Source organism: Ptychodera flava, chromosome 13, assembly GCF_041260155.1.
Source record: "Ptychodera flava strain L36383 chromosome 13, AS_Pfla_20210202, whole genome shotgun sequence".
NCBI classification, from domain to species: domain Eukaryota; kingdom Metazoa; phylum Hemichordata; class Enteropneusta; family Ptychoderidae; genus Ptychodera; species Ptychodera flava.
The window spans coordinates 27,367,534-27,380,070 of NC_091940.1; the positions used below are offsets into that span (position 1 = coordinate 27,367,534).

A 12,537-nucleotide genomic window follows, 5' to 3' on the forward strand; every position below is an offset into this window, starting at 1 on the left:
CAGTCTACCGTGATGAAAAGAGTATCTTTGAGCATCAATGTTCTAGCTCTGGCCTGCGAAAAATTCAGGTAGACCAGATATGTCAGACACAGTGTGTCCCTTCATTACCATAAGCACTTAAACATGAAACATTTGTCATCGAGAAAAATGATTGACGTTAATAAACTTTATTATAGAATTACAACATCAAACAGTACAAATCTTTGCATCGCTATTTACAAGAATGATCTATGAATACTAATCTAAAAAATAAACACTTTATTTATACTTGGGTTTTTGAAAAAACTGATCGTTATCGAAGTTGAAAATTAGAATTAGATTTTCTTCTATGAGTTCTTCGATACAGCATGATGGTGCCGACTTTGTCATTTTCATACATACACGTACCGGGAAGGGGTCAAAGTTCGAACATCAGAGTTCCTGCACTGTTTAGGTGAGTGCATTGTTCATGTCCTAAATCAGACATGTTTTGTTAGTGACACTAATATGCTACCGACACATCTGAAACGACTAACGTGTTCTTCAGCGGGAAAGCTGACACATTTGAAATGTAAGTGAACGTCAAAATTGTATCTGAATACATACACAAAACACACCCGAACATGATATATTTCTAGCTGTAATCAATGTGAGCGTCCAGACCTGTGGAGTTGGCGAACTTCTACTGCTCGTGGGGGGGGGGGGGGGGGACATATCCATAAACTGTCATTAATAATGTATAGCATTTATTACAGTCAAGTTTCGACAAACTTTTTTAATCTTGTTATTATGTATTGAACAATCCGTGGTTGTCGAGAGCATCGTCATGTAATAGACATCAAATCAGGTCCAATAATCATTATCATTCCAGGTGACTGTGAAATTTACCAGGTCCAAGGAACATATCGAAAATGACAAAGGCAATGGGGTCATCATGAACCACGAAATAGTGGTGGTACCAGGTGTAAAAACACCCTCGCATACCCTCTTTCTGACTGACAGTATTCTTAGTCGTATTTTCCAGAAAGAGCCTCCGCGTAAGAAGGTGGGGGAGGGAGGTCGCTTGCGTGTGTTATTCGAGGGGGAGGTGGAAACGCCGGGTCGTTCTCGTTCCCTCGCTCGAAAGTGTAACGATCGGGATAATCTCCTTGTCCGGCTATGGGCGGTAAGACTGGCTGACGGGGAGTCACGTTGCTTATGTAGTCCTCTGATGGCGGTGGCGGCGGCAAGGGTGGCATCTCTAACGCCGGTAGCTTGGTGGCCGGTGGTGGCCTGTCGTTGATAGATTGCAGTGAGATGTCGTCCCTCTCGTTGGATCCGGTCCCCCTGTTGATGAAAAATGGAACAGTTTATCACAAGTCAAACTTTTTTCTCCCCCAAGAAATATGATTAAACCGATACTTTCTTGTGCTACAGTTGTAACACAATCGGCTTCGAAAATTGTGAAGTGCGGAAACTTTGTTTCGCGAGGCAATTTTGGTGAATTTACTAGCAATTACGAGCAAAAGAAAAAAAAAAAACAAAGAAAGAAACAAACACTCATGGTTTTACCGCAGCTAGGAACAGCAATATGTAAAAATACATACGAATTACTTAGTCAAAAAATTTTAAGTAAAAATAAGGAGTTAAAAGCTGTAAGAAAGTGGTGTGAACGGAATGAAATAAGAACAGATACATTTAGTATTTTCTTTAAATTGCCGTTTCAAGTGAGCAATGATTTTTCCCTCAGAAATTTTCAATTTAAATTTCTACATAGGATTATCCCCACACAAAGATTTCTTTTTCTCAGAAATATCTCTGATTCTGATCTTTGTACATTTTGCTAAGTTGAAATTGAAACAATTGATCATTTGTTCTATGGGCGTACAATTAGTTATCAATTTTGGAATGACATAACTCATTTATTAAGAACCCAAAGTGGAATTTTCCATGGTTTAGCTAAAGTTGATATCTTACTCTGTAACCCAGAGTTTAAAGCTATTGAAAATGTTTTAATTATATTTACTAAAAGATATATTTTCCATTGTAAATGCCGCAAAATTTTACCGAGACAAGTGCAATGGTTAAATAAGTTGAGATACGAGTATGAGTCCTAACACAAAAAGGCTGTGATGACAAATGCAATAAGTATATTCCTCTGTTTTGTAACTTTTCTTTGATTTTTCTTTTCAATAAAGTTGCATGTTAAAAAAAAACGCATACAAAAAAACCCCCAAAAAACCAAACAAACACTCATGGTCTCACAAAGCCTAACTCTAGACGTTCGGGGTTTTTCGACTCTCTGCAGCCCCATATCACAACTGGGCAATGCCATAAGTGTGCCGAGACAGGTTTGCATGACTTTTCAGCACATGTCACGTCTGTGAAAGTCACGTTTTCCTTTAAACTGTTTCTCCATGCCACTGTACACTCAAGGCCAAGGCATTCGTAAAGCCGATCAGTTTTGACAGGCCACCTTCACAACGCCCTCATTTGTCAGGAAGAGGAGATCGAACATCCAGGATCACTGCCAAAAGTAACATCTCAAACCTAAAGTGGTATCTCGATGTATTTTGAAGAAATGTTGAATGTTTTTTTCTTTGGCAGCCGACGAGCGAGTCTGCCAACGAAAACAATTACTGAAAAGCATCTTTCTTGAACGTCAACGTGACAGCACTTTGCAAAATGAAGACTGCAGGATACCTATTAAAATTAGTCATCTGGGCATACTGGCAGTACGAATGTTCGAAAAATCGTAATCGTAATCTTAATTTCCCTCACACGGCTGAAGGAGAAGTAAAAAACGGATGTAAACGACAAATCCAAATACTAAATTAACTCCAACACTTACTCCCTAGGTCTTGAACCTTGCCGTTGAGCCTCCGTCGACGTAGACCCTGTCCCTGTCATCGGCGCTGTCGCTGACCGACTGTGTTTCCTGGAGTGATAGCGATGGATGGAATACACACAACATATGCCGACGACAGTTCCCACGATGCCACCGATCTTACCGGCATTACTCTCTGCAATGACATTATGCAAATGGAAAAGCGGAGAATAAATACACATACATCGCGTGAACATAGGTTTAGGTACAACCAATAACAGCGAGCGGAGCGTGTAATTTCACACATTTTGTATGAAGAGAGCACTTTGTAACTTAGACAGAAAGGTCCTTGACTTCTTTACGGATCTTCACTGATTTTCATAACCTTCCGGATCTTATCTCAGTGGCATTCATGTATTACGAGGCTTAAGCTTACCTTTATGTTCCGCTTCCTCTCCACATTCGAACTCGTCCGAGCCATCCGGACAGTGTTCGAAGTCATCGCAGACCAACACGTAGGATATACACTGCCCACTATTGCAAAGGAACTCGCCCGAGCTATAGCAGTAAGCATCGGTGGCTGTAAGAAACAAACACAGGATGACCAACAATACTTACACGAATCTGCTGTTATTTAATATATACCTACGTCTGTAACCTATGATTTTCATCGTACTCGAAGTTTCGGTAATAGAGAAAGCGGAGTACAAGAACTTTGGTCATTATCGGACGATATTACGTAACGTAGGGAAAACAAAACAATATTTCGCTGTATTTTTTTTCAAAAACACATACAACCACGATCACTAATTCAAACAGTCAATGATCTAAGTCAAAAACCTGTGAATTTATGTGAAATTTAACATGCTGCCGAATCGAGAACTAGAATTTTCGTTCTGCATGCTTTCATTGCGGGCGCGCTGGACGCGTTCCCATGGAGTCTACTCAATGTCGCGCGATGCAGTGTACGACAAGGCACCCGGAAAACACAAATTTTTAAAATTCGACTGGAAAAGATGTATAATAACAAGGTTATTTATAAGAGACGATCTTTTATGTCCTGTGACATCGTACGTTTCGGTATCGTCCACGCCGCTACGCGTCTCGGACAATACCTCCATAATACATTGGACAAGAACATACATCCCGGTGTTTTGTGAATAACCGTTTATTATTACAGTCAAAAAGCATAATGTACACTTGAAAAGAGCCTGTCTGTCTGTCTGTCTGTCTATATGTATGTATGTATGTATGTATGTATGTATGTATGTATGTATGTATGTATGTATGTATGTATGTATGTATGTATGTATGTATGTATGTATGTATGTATGTATGTATGTATGTATGTATGTATGTATGCATGTATGTATGTATGTGTTCGTGGATGGATGGAAGGATGGATGGGTGGATAGATGGCTACATCATTGTACAGATGGATAGATGTAAATTACTCACTTTGGTAAAACAGGGCATAATTTGCCTGAAAACCCTTATAACTTCCATAGGGCTGTGTATTTACGTTGAAGTGTAAACTTGACCCGAGTGACAGCTCCACGTCATGTACCTCTTGACTGCCATCTCCACAATACATGATGTCTATGACGTCATCGGTTAACAAGAGAACGTCGCCATCGTCACAACCTGGGGAGTTGGGGTCAGAGAATAAAGTATGAATTTTTGTGTCCGCCATAATTCTCAACTTTTCGTGAAAACGTTCGTTGTTCACTTGTAATCATGTTTCCATGTCACGTCTCATCTTCAAAGAACTTTTCGAGAGTAGATTCAGATTAGTCACAGCTAACCTTGCTACCATAATTACAGATTTTCATGTGACAAGGTGAATACTTGTGCCCTTCTAAAACAAAATTATCTTCTTAAAAAATCCACATTCTTATTTAGTAAAGTCGTAAAATCAGTCAGTCGGTCTCCGAAGTAATCATTTCTCACATAATCAATATTTCATGTTTTTTCCCCTCGAAATACCCCAAAACGGTCTTCCGGATTTTGTTTTCAGTTGAGTTGTATTACGAGTTGTCGTCATTTACACATATTTCGTTCTATTTCTAGCAGCGATTATTCACTAACAAAGACAAAGAGGGGATACAACCTTGTCCATAGTAGGATAAAAGTTGTTCCATCGATCCCTGTCTTTCCAAGAAAACTCTGTGAATTTTTAATCTCGCAGGCCTAAACCATTGATGTGAAATACCTAAACTTTTATGAATAAGTTCAAATCACCTCCATAGGGATTGTTGTTGAAGATATCGATGTGCGTAAACCTTAGGAAAATGCGGTCGAACGGGCTCAGGGCAAGGAAGGTCAACGAATACTGTGACGGCACGGTGGCGTTATCGTGGTATGAACTCGTGTACAAGTCCATAACATGAGACCTGATGATGCCACCCACAGACTGTACGTATGAGGACCCAGACTCTGAAAAGGAATTCAACACAATAAAACACGTCACAAGCTGAAGTGGAAGAGGAGTAAAGCCTTCATCTGTTTATTCGAGAATTCATAATCATTTCATAAAAGAGAGCACCATGTCAGAATGGAATGCACACAAGAGAGTAAAATCCAAGTGCGTGCCATTAGTAACGGTGTAATTCCATGAAAGAAAGATTAATCGGCCTTTATGTTTGTTTGTGTGTTTGTTTGTTCGGTTGTTCCTTTGAGTGCAGTGTATAGTCTTACAGTGTTAGACTAAGACTGTACATAAACAAAAACTAATATGGATACACAGATAGATAATAGATAGATAGACGGACAGATACAGACATAGACAGGCAGACAGACAGACAGACTAATAGATATACAGATAGATAATAGATAGATAGATAGATAGATAGACAGACAGATACAGACAGACAGGCAGACAGACAGACAGACTAAAAGATAGAAAGATAGATAGATAGATAGATAGATAGATAGATAGATAGATAGATAGATAGATAGATAGATAGATAGATAGATAGATAGGTGGATAGGTAGATAGATAGATCAGTTTTCGAGAAGGATAATTTGCAAGGCTGATATTATAAGTCAGTTCTACATTCCCTACGTGAAAGTCACTGGCTATGTGTCTTTCTTTCCTCCAGTGATGAGCTCTTTCAAATCCACATAGCTAGGCAAATTTTGAAATGGTTTTCACGATTCGTAATGGGATCGTTATTGAAGCAGAATTGAGTTTTGACTTAACAATTCAACGACTATGCATCGGAAATGATCGAGATGCCACGAACCTATCACCGTGATGTTCGGCCCGTGATTGATGTCCGACGAGTTGCCGAGGAACGCTATGTACGTTGCGTAGAACCCCAGTCCAGAGACCGAATGGTCTGACGTGAATACCAAGTACAGCTGATTGGTCGATGAGGCGAATGTACTCGGCAACTCCAATCCCGTCAACTCCAGATGAGAGTTGAAGCTGATGTCAGATTCACCGTCATACAAGTGCAGATAATCGAACTCATCTTCTAAATCAAATATCGTGAATGTAAGCTGTAAAAGAGGACATTATTTCGCTTGAAATTCGAGTTTGTGCAATGCGACCCAAGAAACGTCCATTCATGCAAGTGATTAAGTAAGTCCTTATTGGAGACGATGATAACGCCATTTCTCCTAAATTGATAGTACTGACTACATCTGTTCTCAGAGTTTATGTTTGGTCCCAAGTGAGATGTTCAGTTGATTAGAGAACAAGCTTCGTTTATGACTCTTCGAAAAACGTTTTAGATACTCGAGGTTCATTATTACAAATTTTCTTTATTGCAGATATCGTATCGAGTTTTGAGCTCTTTAAAATCATTTTGCTTTAATAGAAAGTTAATTTCGGCCAATGTCAGTCACCATTTTTACGGTGGAAGTACACGCCATACAGCTTCACATACATACATACATACATACATACATACATACATACATACATACATACATACATACATACATACATACATACATACATACATACATACATACATACATACATACATACATACATACATACATACATACATACATTCTTACAATTTTCCATACGATGTTTTTATTGAGGTTTTCATATTTTGATGCTATGATTTCTTATTTAATTTCTATAGCTTACAATTTTGCCGAAGTTTCAAATTCATGTACAGGCTCCCACTTTGTAAATTTTATTGTAACTCCTACATTTACATTATGTCTGAGGTACTGACAATTTAACTTACATTGGTTTTTCACTATTATCCACTATGCTTTACAAGAGCTAAGTAAAGACAAGACAGAATCATATTCTGGCGACACAAACCACTTGGTAGACTTTTAATCATACCGACGATTGGCAAACGTAATAGAGTTGGCGTCGAACTGCATTTAGTCACAGAGAGTTCGGTATGGAGGGCATGATGATAGAAAATTTGAAGATCAACTTACATATATGGTGTAGTTTTCGGGTGCAAGTAGGTGATAATAGCAGCTAGCATCGGCATAGTAGTTTTCTGGGTAGCCAGGGGAGCTGAATACACCACCAGTTCCTGTGTATGTACCACCGCAGTCACCGGCACCTCGCCGATCTGAAAGACATATATTTGTATTAACATATTTAACTGTTGCTCAATAGAATACAAATAAATATGCAAAAGTGTGGTTCTCGAAAATCATATTATCTATAGTTTACCGATACCTGGAATTCATTATGGCCGCAAACCTAAAGCCGTAGTCAGACTGTTATTACAATGAATACTTGCAACCAAGGTGCTGAACCAGAGGATAAACAAATTCATGTTTGCTCCTTGTCCGTCTAGCCGTGTTTCCTATCTGGGCTTATACGTCTCTTTGCGTGTTTATCCACGGATACGTTCCACTATCTATCTATGAGAGTATTCCTCGACCACTGACAGCCACTCACCTCTATCTCGCAGTATGTTCTTTATTTCTTTCGTCTTCACCCTGGTACCTACAGTGTGCGAGTGACAACAAGCAGTGTTCGTGAGTGCGACTAGCGCGAACAGCACGTATTTCACGTTGGTGTCCATTCCAGTGAGATCTTCAATCTTGTCGTCTGTGAAAAACACGAATAATTATGCCAATAGTCCACGCTGTGAATGAAAAAAACATTAAGTGGTGTCATGATTGCAGGATATCGCACGGAACAATTCGCAAAAGAGCAAAATATCAATACGCACAGGACGCTGGGCATAGGGGCCGAGCGGATGTATATCAATATCAATATAGCTTGTCTATAGGCAACGTTTCAAGTACCTTTGGCTTGTCGTATACTTGTAAGGTATATTCAGACTTAATTATCAGTCAATATTAAGACTCTCTAAATCTTGTGTAGGCTCATTTTAAAGCCTGTGAAGCAAAGGAAGTTTTGTGAAGATCGAAAATTGTATTTTCTGGACGGAGCCATTTTTTTCGATATTAGGAAATTTTAGATTTGTTCCACAGACTGAATAAAAGTTTGCATGGTGACCCCTGATTTCTATTCTCGGTTATAAAAGAGAATGGTTCAAAAATTTCCACGACGAAGGTTTGGGCAAAACCGTAAATATTTCCATTTGAAAGCGCGTACCTCAAAATGTTGTAATGTCTACGCAGTTGACAAAGGGAACTTACAATAAAATCGTCATCGTGAAGTGTTGGCCGCGGTGGCCACAATGATTCGAACCGTGTTGACCTTAAGTTATATTGACAATTAAAATCTCAGCATTGTGCGTGTCAGATAGAAGAGACTCGTCATTTACAGACCATTAAACTGGTTCCTTACGAAATTCATAAATGTTTGAAAAAAAAAACACGACACTGTAAATTGCCATACCTCTCAAGTTTCCGCCTCTATAGGATTAGTGTTTTGATACCAGTTCAATGCTTACTTATTTTGCTTAATATAAATATATTTTCTTTTTTTTCTTCCTCAGGCAGTTAATTAGACATTTACTATTAGCCTCACAAGCAGAATGCACTGTACAATACATAATGTCTTTAATCGAAGCTGAACGGATCAAAAATTCGGCTATTAACAATAACATCGAAAATTACACACATTCTAATTTAAGAATGTGTTGATTAGTCGAACACTAAACTTTGCGATATGACTTCCGTGATTCAACAAGACTACTTATTGTATTATACATACAGTAAACTATCAGATATATTGGAAAATACACCTAATTTACATGTGATCGAACTTTATTATTTTATTATTTATTTTCTTGCAGTTCAGTCACCTATTTTAGTTCGCTTTTGTTCTAGGCGAAGTGTCGATGTCTTGAAATCCTTATAATTTAAAATTGTCAGCGACGTCATCCTTTTGGAACAACAGTTTGAACTCCTGACCGAATGTCACATCAAGTTTCTATTTTAGCATATAACTTGTACCTATGCTTTTAATTTTGACCAGCAAACATCTCATGATTGATTCCAAGTTGTTTCCCAGGCGTACCAAGCCTTAGACAGGTGCAATGGCGGCGAAATGTCACATGTTGTTGTTTTGATCTCAGAGCAGCGTTCAACTGCCGCTACCTTCAGACCATGGTATGACTTTGGTAGCAGTGAGGTAGATACTTATGCATGAGATTCTCCTAAATTAATTACATGCAACACAAATATAGGCCAAATTGTTCTTATAGCTGTTGGTCAACCCAAACTGCTTGTGACCTATACAGGTCGACGGTGCATCTACAATCCTCTTGCTATATGTAACGCATTGTACAACTTTAAAGGTCACGCATTGTACCACTTTACATGTAAAGGTCACGATAGTCAGGCGGATCGTGTTTTCTTGGCCCACTTATTGTTTGTAGCGCATTCTCTGGTAATTCAGTGCTGGCACCCACAGGGTGGCTTGATACCCATGCTTGTTCCGCAAATTTTGAAACACACCCTATCTGGAATTTTTTCATTAACTCCCCCATTTGCAAAATGTAGGAGAGGGAGAGATGATTTGAAAATACGAGTTACAGCAAATGCCTTGATGTATAGAGCAATCGATATTGTCCATTGATGTTGTCTATACCAACTTACCTTCATTAAAACCTGCAGCAACATAATACATTTTGATAAAAGGCTACATGAAAACATAATTATTTAAAACAAATCTCATTTCCATTTTAGCACTGGCATAGCCGTACATTAAAAATTGTTTACCAGGTTTCAAAGATGTATTCTAATCCTTTCATGGATCAGCCTTTGGAAAAAGTATCCCTGTTTCTTGCTTTCACGGACCATGGTGATCTAAAAATCCCGCCCCTTTCCATGAATTTGAGAACTGGGTACCCATTTCCCCGGTGATGGCACCACCAGGACATGTGGGCTCCCAGTTTGTTACATGCACTGGCTTCCATCCTGTATACCGCGCATTGCGTAGAGAGAAAGGCGCAAGGTAAACGAACGGAAGGGAGGGATGGCGGTGTGCCATTACTGAAATGGACTGAAAGTGAGCTAACGAGTGACTGTGCTTTCAAGGACAAACAGACATGCAGACGTGATCGTACTCACCCTAAATAGTTGGAAACGACATTCATCTGTGCAATTTCATTTTACATGTAAGTCACTATTATTCCTGAAAAACCCGTTAGGTCATCTATTAACATCCACAGAGCGTACTCCTGACATCATAACTGTTGCATATGACGTGCGAGTGGACACCCCATGGCACTTAGTGGGCAGTCTTGTTGTCTTCAGTTCCAATAGGCATGAATAGGGGGTATTGAACAATCATATTGAATATGCTCAGTGTGCCATTGCGTAACGGAGAGGTCCGCCGCCATCTTGTTTCTTGTTGCCCTGTCAACGAACGGAGTCCTTTTCATACGTCGATTGTCGGCTGGCACACGCATTTACCAGTCGTGGTTCATTGACCAACGAGGGATCGAAGCGTGTGTCCCTGAGCATAGTAGATGACAATGAACAATCAACAAACCCAGATCGTCTGGATAATTCAAGTAACTAAACGCTGAAATATAGAGACGATCTCAGCTGGCAAATGTAATAAAGTGAAGATCTGCAGACTGTAGTTGTAAATCTCTGCAATATTGTACATCAGCGGTGACGACATCGGTACCCATTCTATGAAACCTGATCGATAAGACGTCCTGACGTAAAAAAGAAAGCGGATTGACCAACAAAAGCCACAGAATTAAACAAGACCAGCTGCTTCATTATCACCACATTAAACACGCAGGGTCACCTAAAGAAAGACTTGTGGATAAAATAGATGCACTGTGTCTTCCGGGCAGTCGTAAAATAGATTTGGTCTGGACAGTTAAATCCCTCCGTGATGATACAAAATCATAGCAAATGAAATGCTGATACCCTGTTCAACCAGTGTGTCAACCCTCAAACTCCAACCCCCTAAAACAACCAAAAAACCCCCCACAAAACAAAACAAAACAAAACAACAATAAAAAACTAACAAAATCCAAAACATGGAGGTAGCTAACTCCATGAAAATAACCCTTTTATTATCTTTCACGTCTGGTTCAACAGAACTGAAAAGGAGTTCTCACAGAAGAAGTATAAGCTCTTCAGTACGCATGAGTCTATTCTAGTCTGCCTTTACTCAGAAGATTCTCCATTTTTCATGAAGAAGTGAAATCTTACCCGATGAACCTCGTTTCAACATTTTCACTCCATGTTTCATTATTTCCGTTTATGTCGAGTATTTATGGAATCACGTCATTTGCCGATGGGAGATTGGCGGATCGTCTTTGTAGGCAGTCACCAGCAACCAGCGAGACAAAAGTGCACAGCATCAATTTGAGAGGGCAGCAAGGCTTCGGGAAAGTGGACGAGGTTTTAATGTATTTCTTCTACCATTTCTTTTGGTAATTCAACCCTATGTGGCTTTCAAATAGTGAAATTGACACTAGCTCCAAGATGAAGCCATAATCATTGTTAGGTTTTAACCCTAAGTGTGCCAAATTCGATTTTTGTTGCCTTTGTAGAATAAAGCGCCAAAAACCCTTTTTCAATTCTAGACAACTTTTTCAGACTTTTCCAAAAGATTTAATTAAAAATTGTAGCCATTGCAAAATTATGTCCATTTGATCAAAAACTATCAGAAAAATAACAGAAAATAGATAAAAAATATTGCAAAATGTTGCATTGAAATTTTTGTGGGAAAAATTAGAGCATTGAAAGGGCATTAGAAGCAAAGAGATAATATGAGATGGGGAGAGACTATCCCACAATGCGCCTCGGCGAAAGGATAACCGAACTGACGAATTATTACAAAACTTTTCTAATCTAACGATTGTGTGGACTCGTTTTGAAGCTCTCGGAGAGAATTAAGTTCACTTTAACGTAGATGAGGTGGCTATTTTGAATTTTCAATATCGGTAAATTTAAGGTAATTTGTGTCCATGGTTCAATGAAAATTTCTAAGTTGACTCTCGACTTTTATTTTTTCATTTCGGAAGACATCGGTTAAAAATTTCCCGAGGGAAGTTTGAGCAGAAGTTCCAATCTTTTAATTTAGAGGCGCGTACTGGCTTTAAAGACCGATTCTGTCATTTTTAATATGATAACAATTTGAAATAACAATGTCATAACGTTATATATATATATATATATATATATATATATATATATATATATATATATATATATATATATATATATATATATATATATATATATATTATATACACAAACGTGCACCACACATTCCCAAACACAATTCGAGGCACAATATCACGTGTGCAGACAAAATCGGTAATAGCTTTTGGTTGCAGTTGTGCCACACCCCGCTTGGTGGCGCTGTGTGAGAC

At 38.8% G+C, this 12,537-nt stretch overlaps 1 protein-coding gene across 2 annotated transcripts; it reads right to left on the reverse strand.

Moving 5' to 3' along the window:
- Window positions 1–147: 147 nt before the first annotated feature.
- On the reverse strand, window positions 148–10,477 carry LOC139148029 (neuropilin and tolloid-like protein 2). 2 transcript variants are annotated; one of them, XM_070719294.1, is made up of 9 exons: window positions 10,265–10,477; window positions 7,674–7,863; window positions 7,199–7,338; window positions 6,031–6,289; window positions 5,027–5,221; window positions 4,244–4,429; window positions 3,222–3,365; window positions 2,810–2,981; window positions 148–1,305 (listed from the first exon to the last, which is right to left on the reverse strand). In XM_070719294.1, the coding sequence occupies exons 2-9, from the start codon at window positions 7,798–7,800 to the stop codon at window positions 987–989; spliced, it is 1,542 nt and encodes a 513-aa protein (XP_070575395.1). In that variant the 5' UTR covers window positions 7,801–7,863; window positions 10,265–10,477; the 3' UTR covers window positions 148–986. The 2 variants fall into 2 exon arrangements, with proteins under 2 accessions (XP_070575395.1, XP_070575396.1); XM_070719295.1 differs by having other exon boundaries at window positions 826–1,305; window positions 7,674–7,826; window positions 10,265–10,397.
- Window positions 10,478–12,537: the final 2,060 nt, after the last annotated feature.

What these genes read in the sequence shown, in the direction of transcription:
- LOC139148029 (XM_070719294.1), bottom strand. Translation starts at nt 7,800, where the DNA reads ATGGACACCAACGTGAAATACGTGCTGTTCGCGCTAGTCGCACTCACG. An exon ending in GAACATACTGCGAGATAGAG is followed by an intron (nt 7,339 to 7,673) that starts GTGAGTGGCTGT and finishes TATGTCTTTCAG; the next exon opens with ATCGGCGAGGTGCCGGTGAC. An exon ending in CCGAAAACTACACCATATAT is followed by an intron (nt 6,290 to 7,198) that starts GTAAGTTGATCT and finishes CCTCTTTTACAG; the next exon opens with CTTACATTCACGATATTTGA.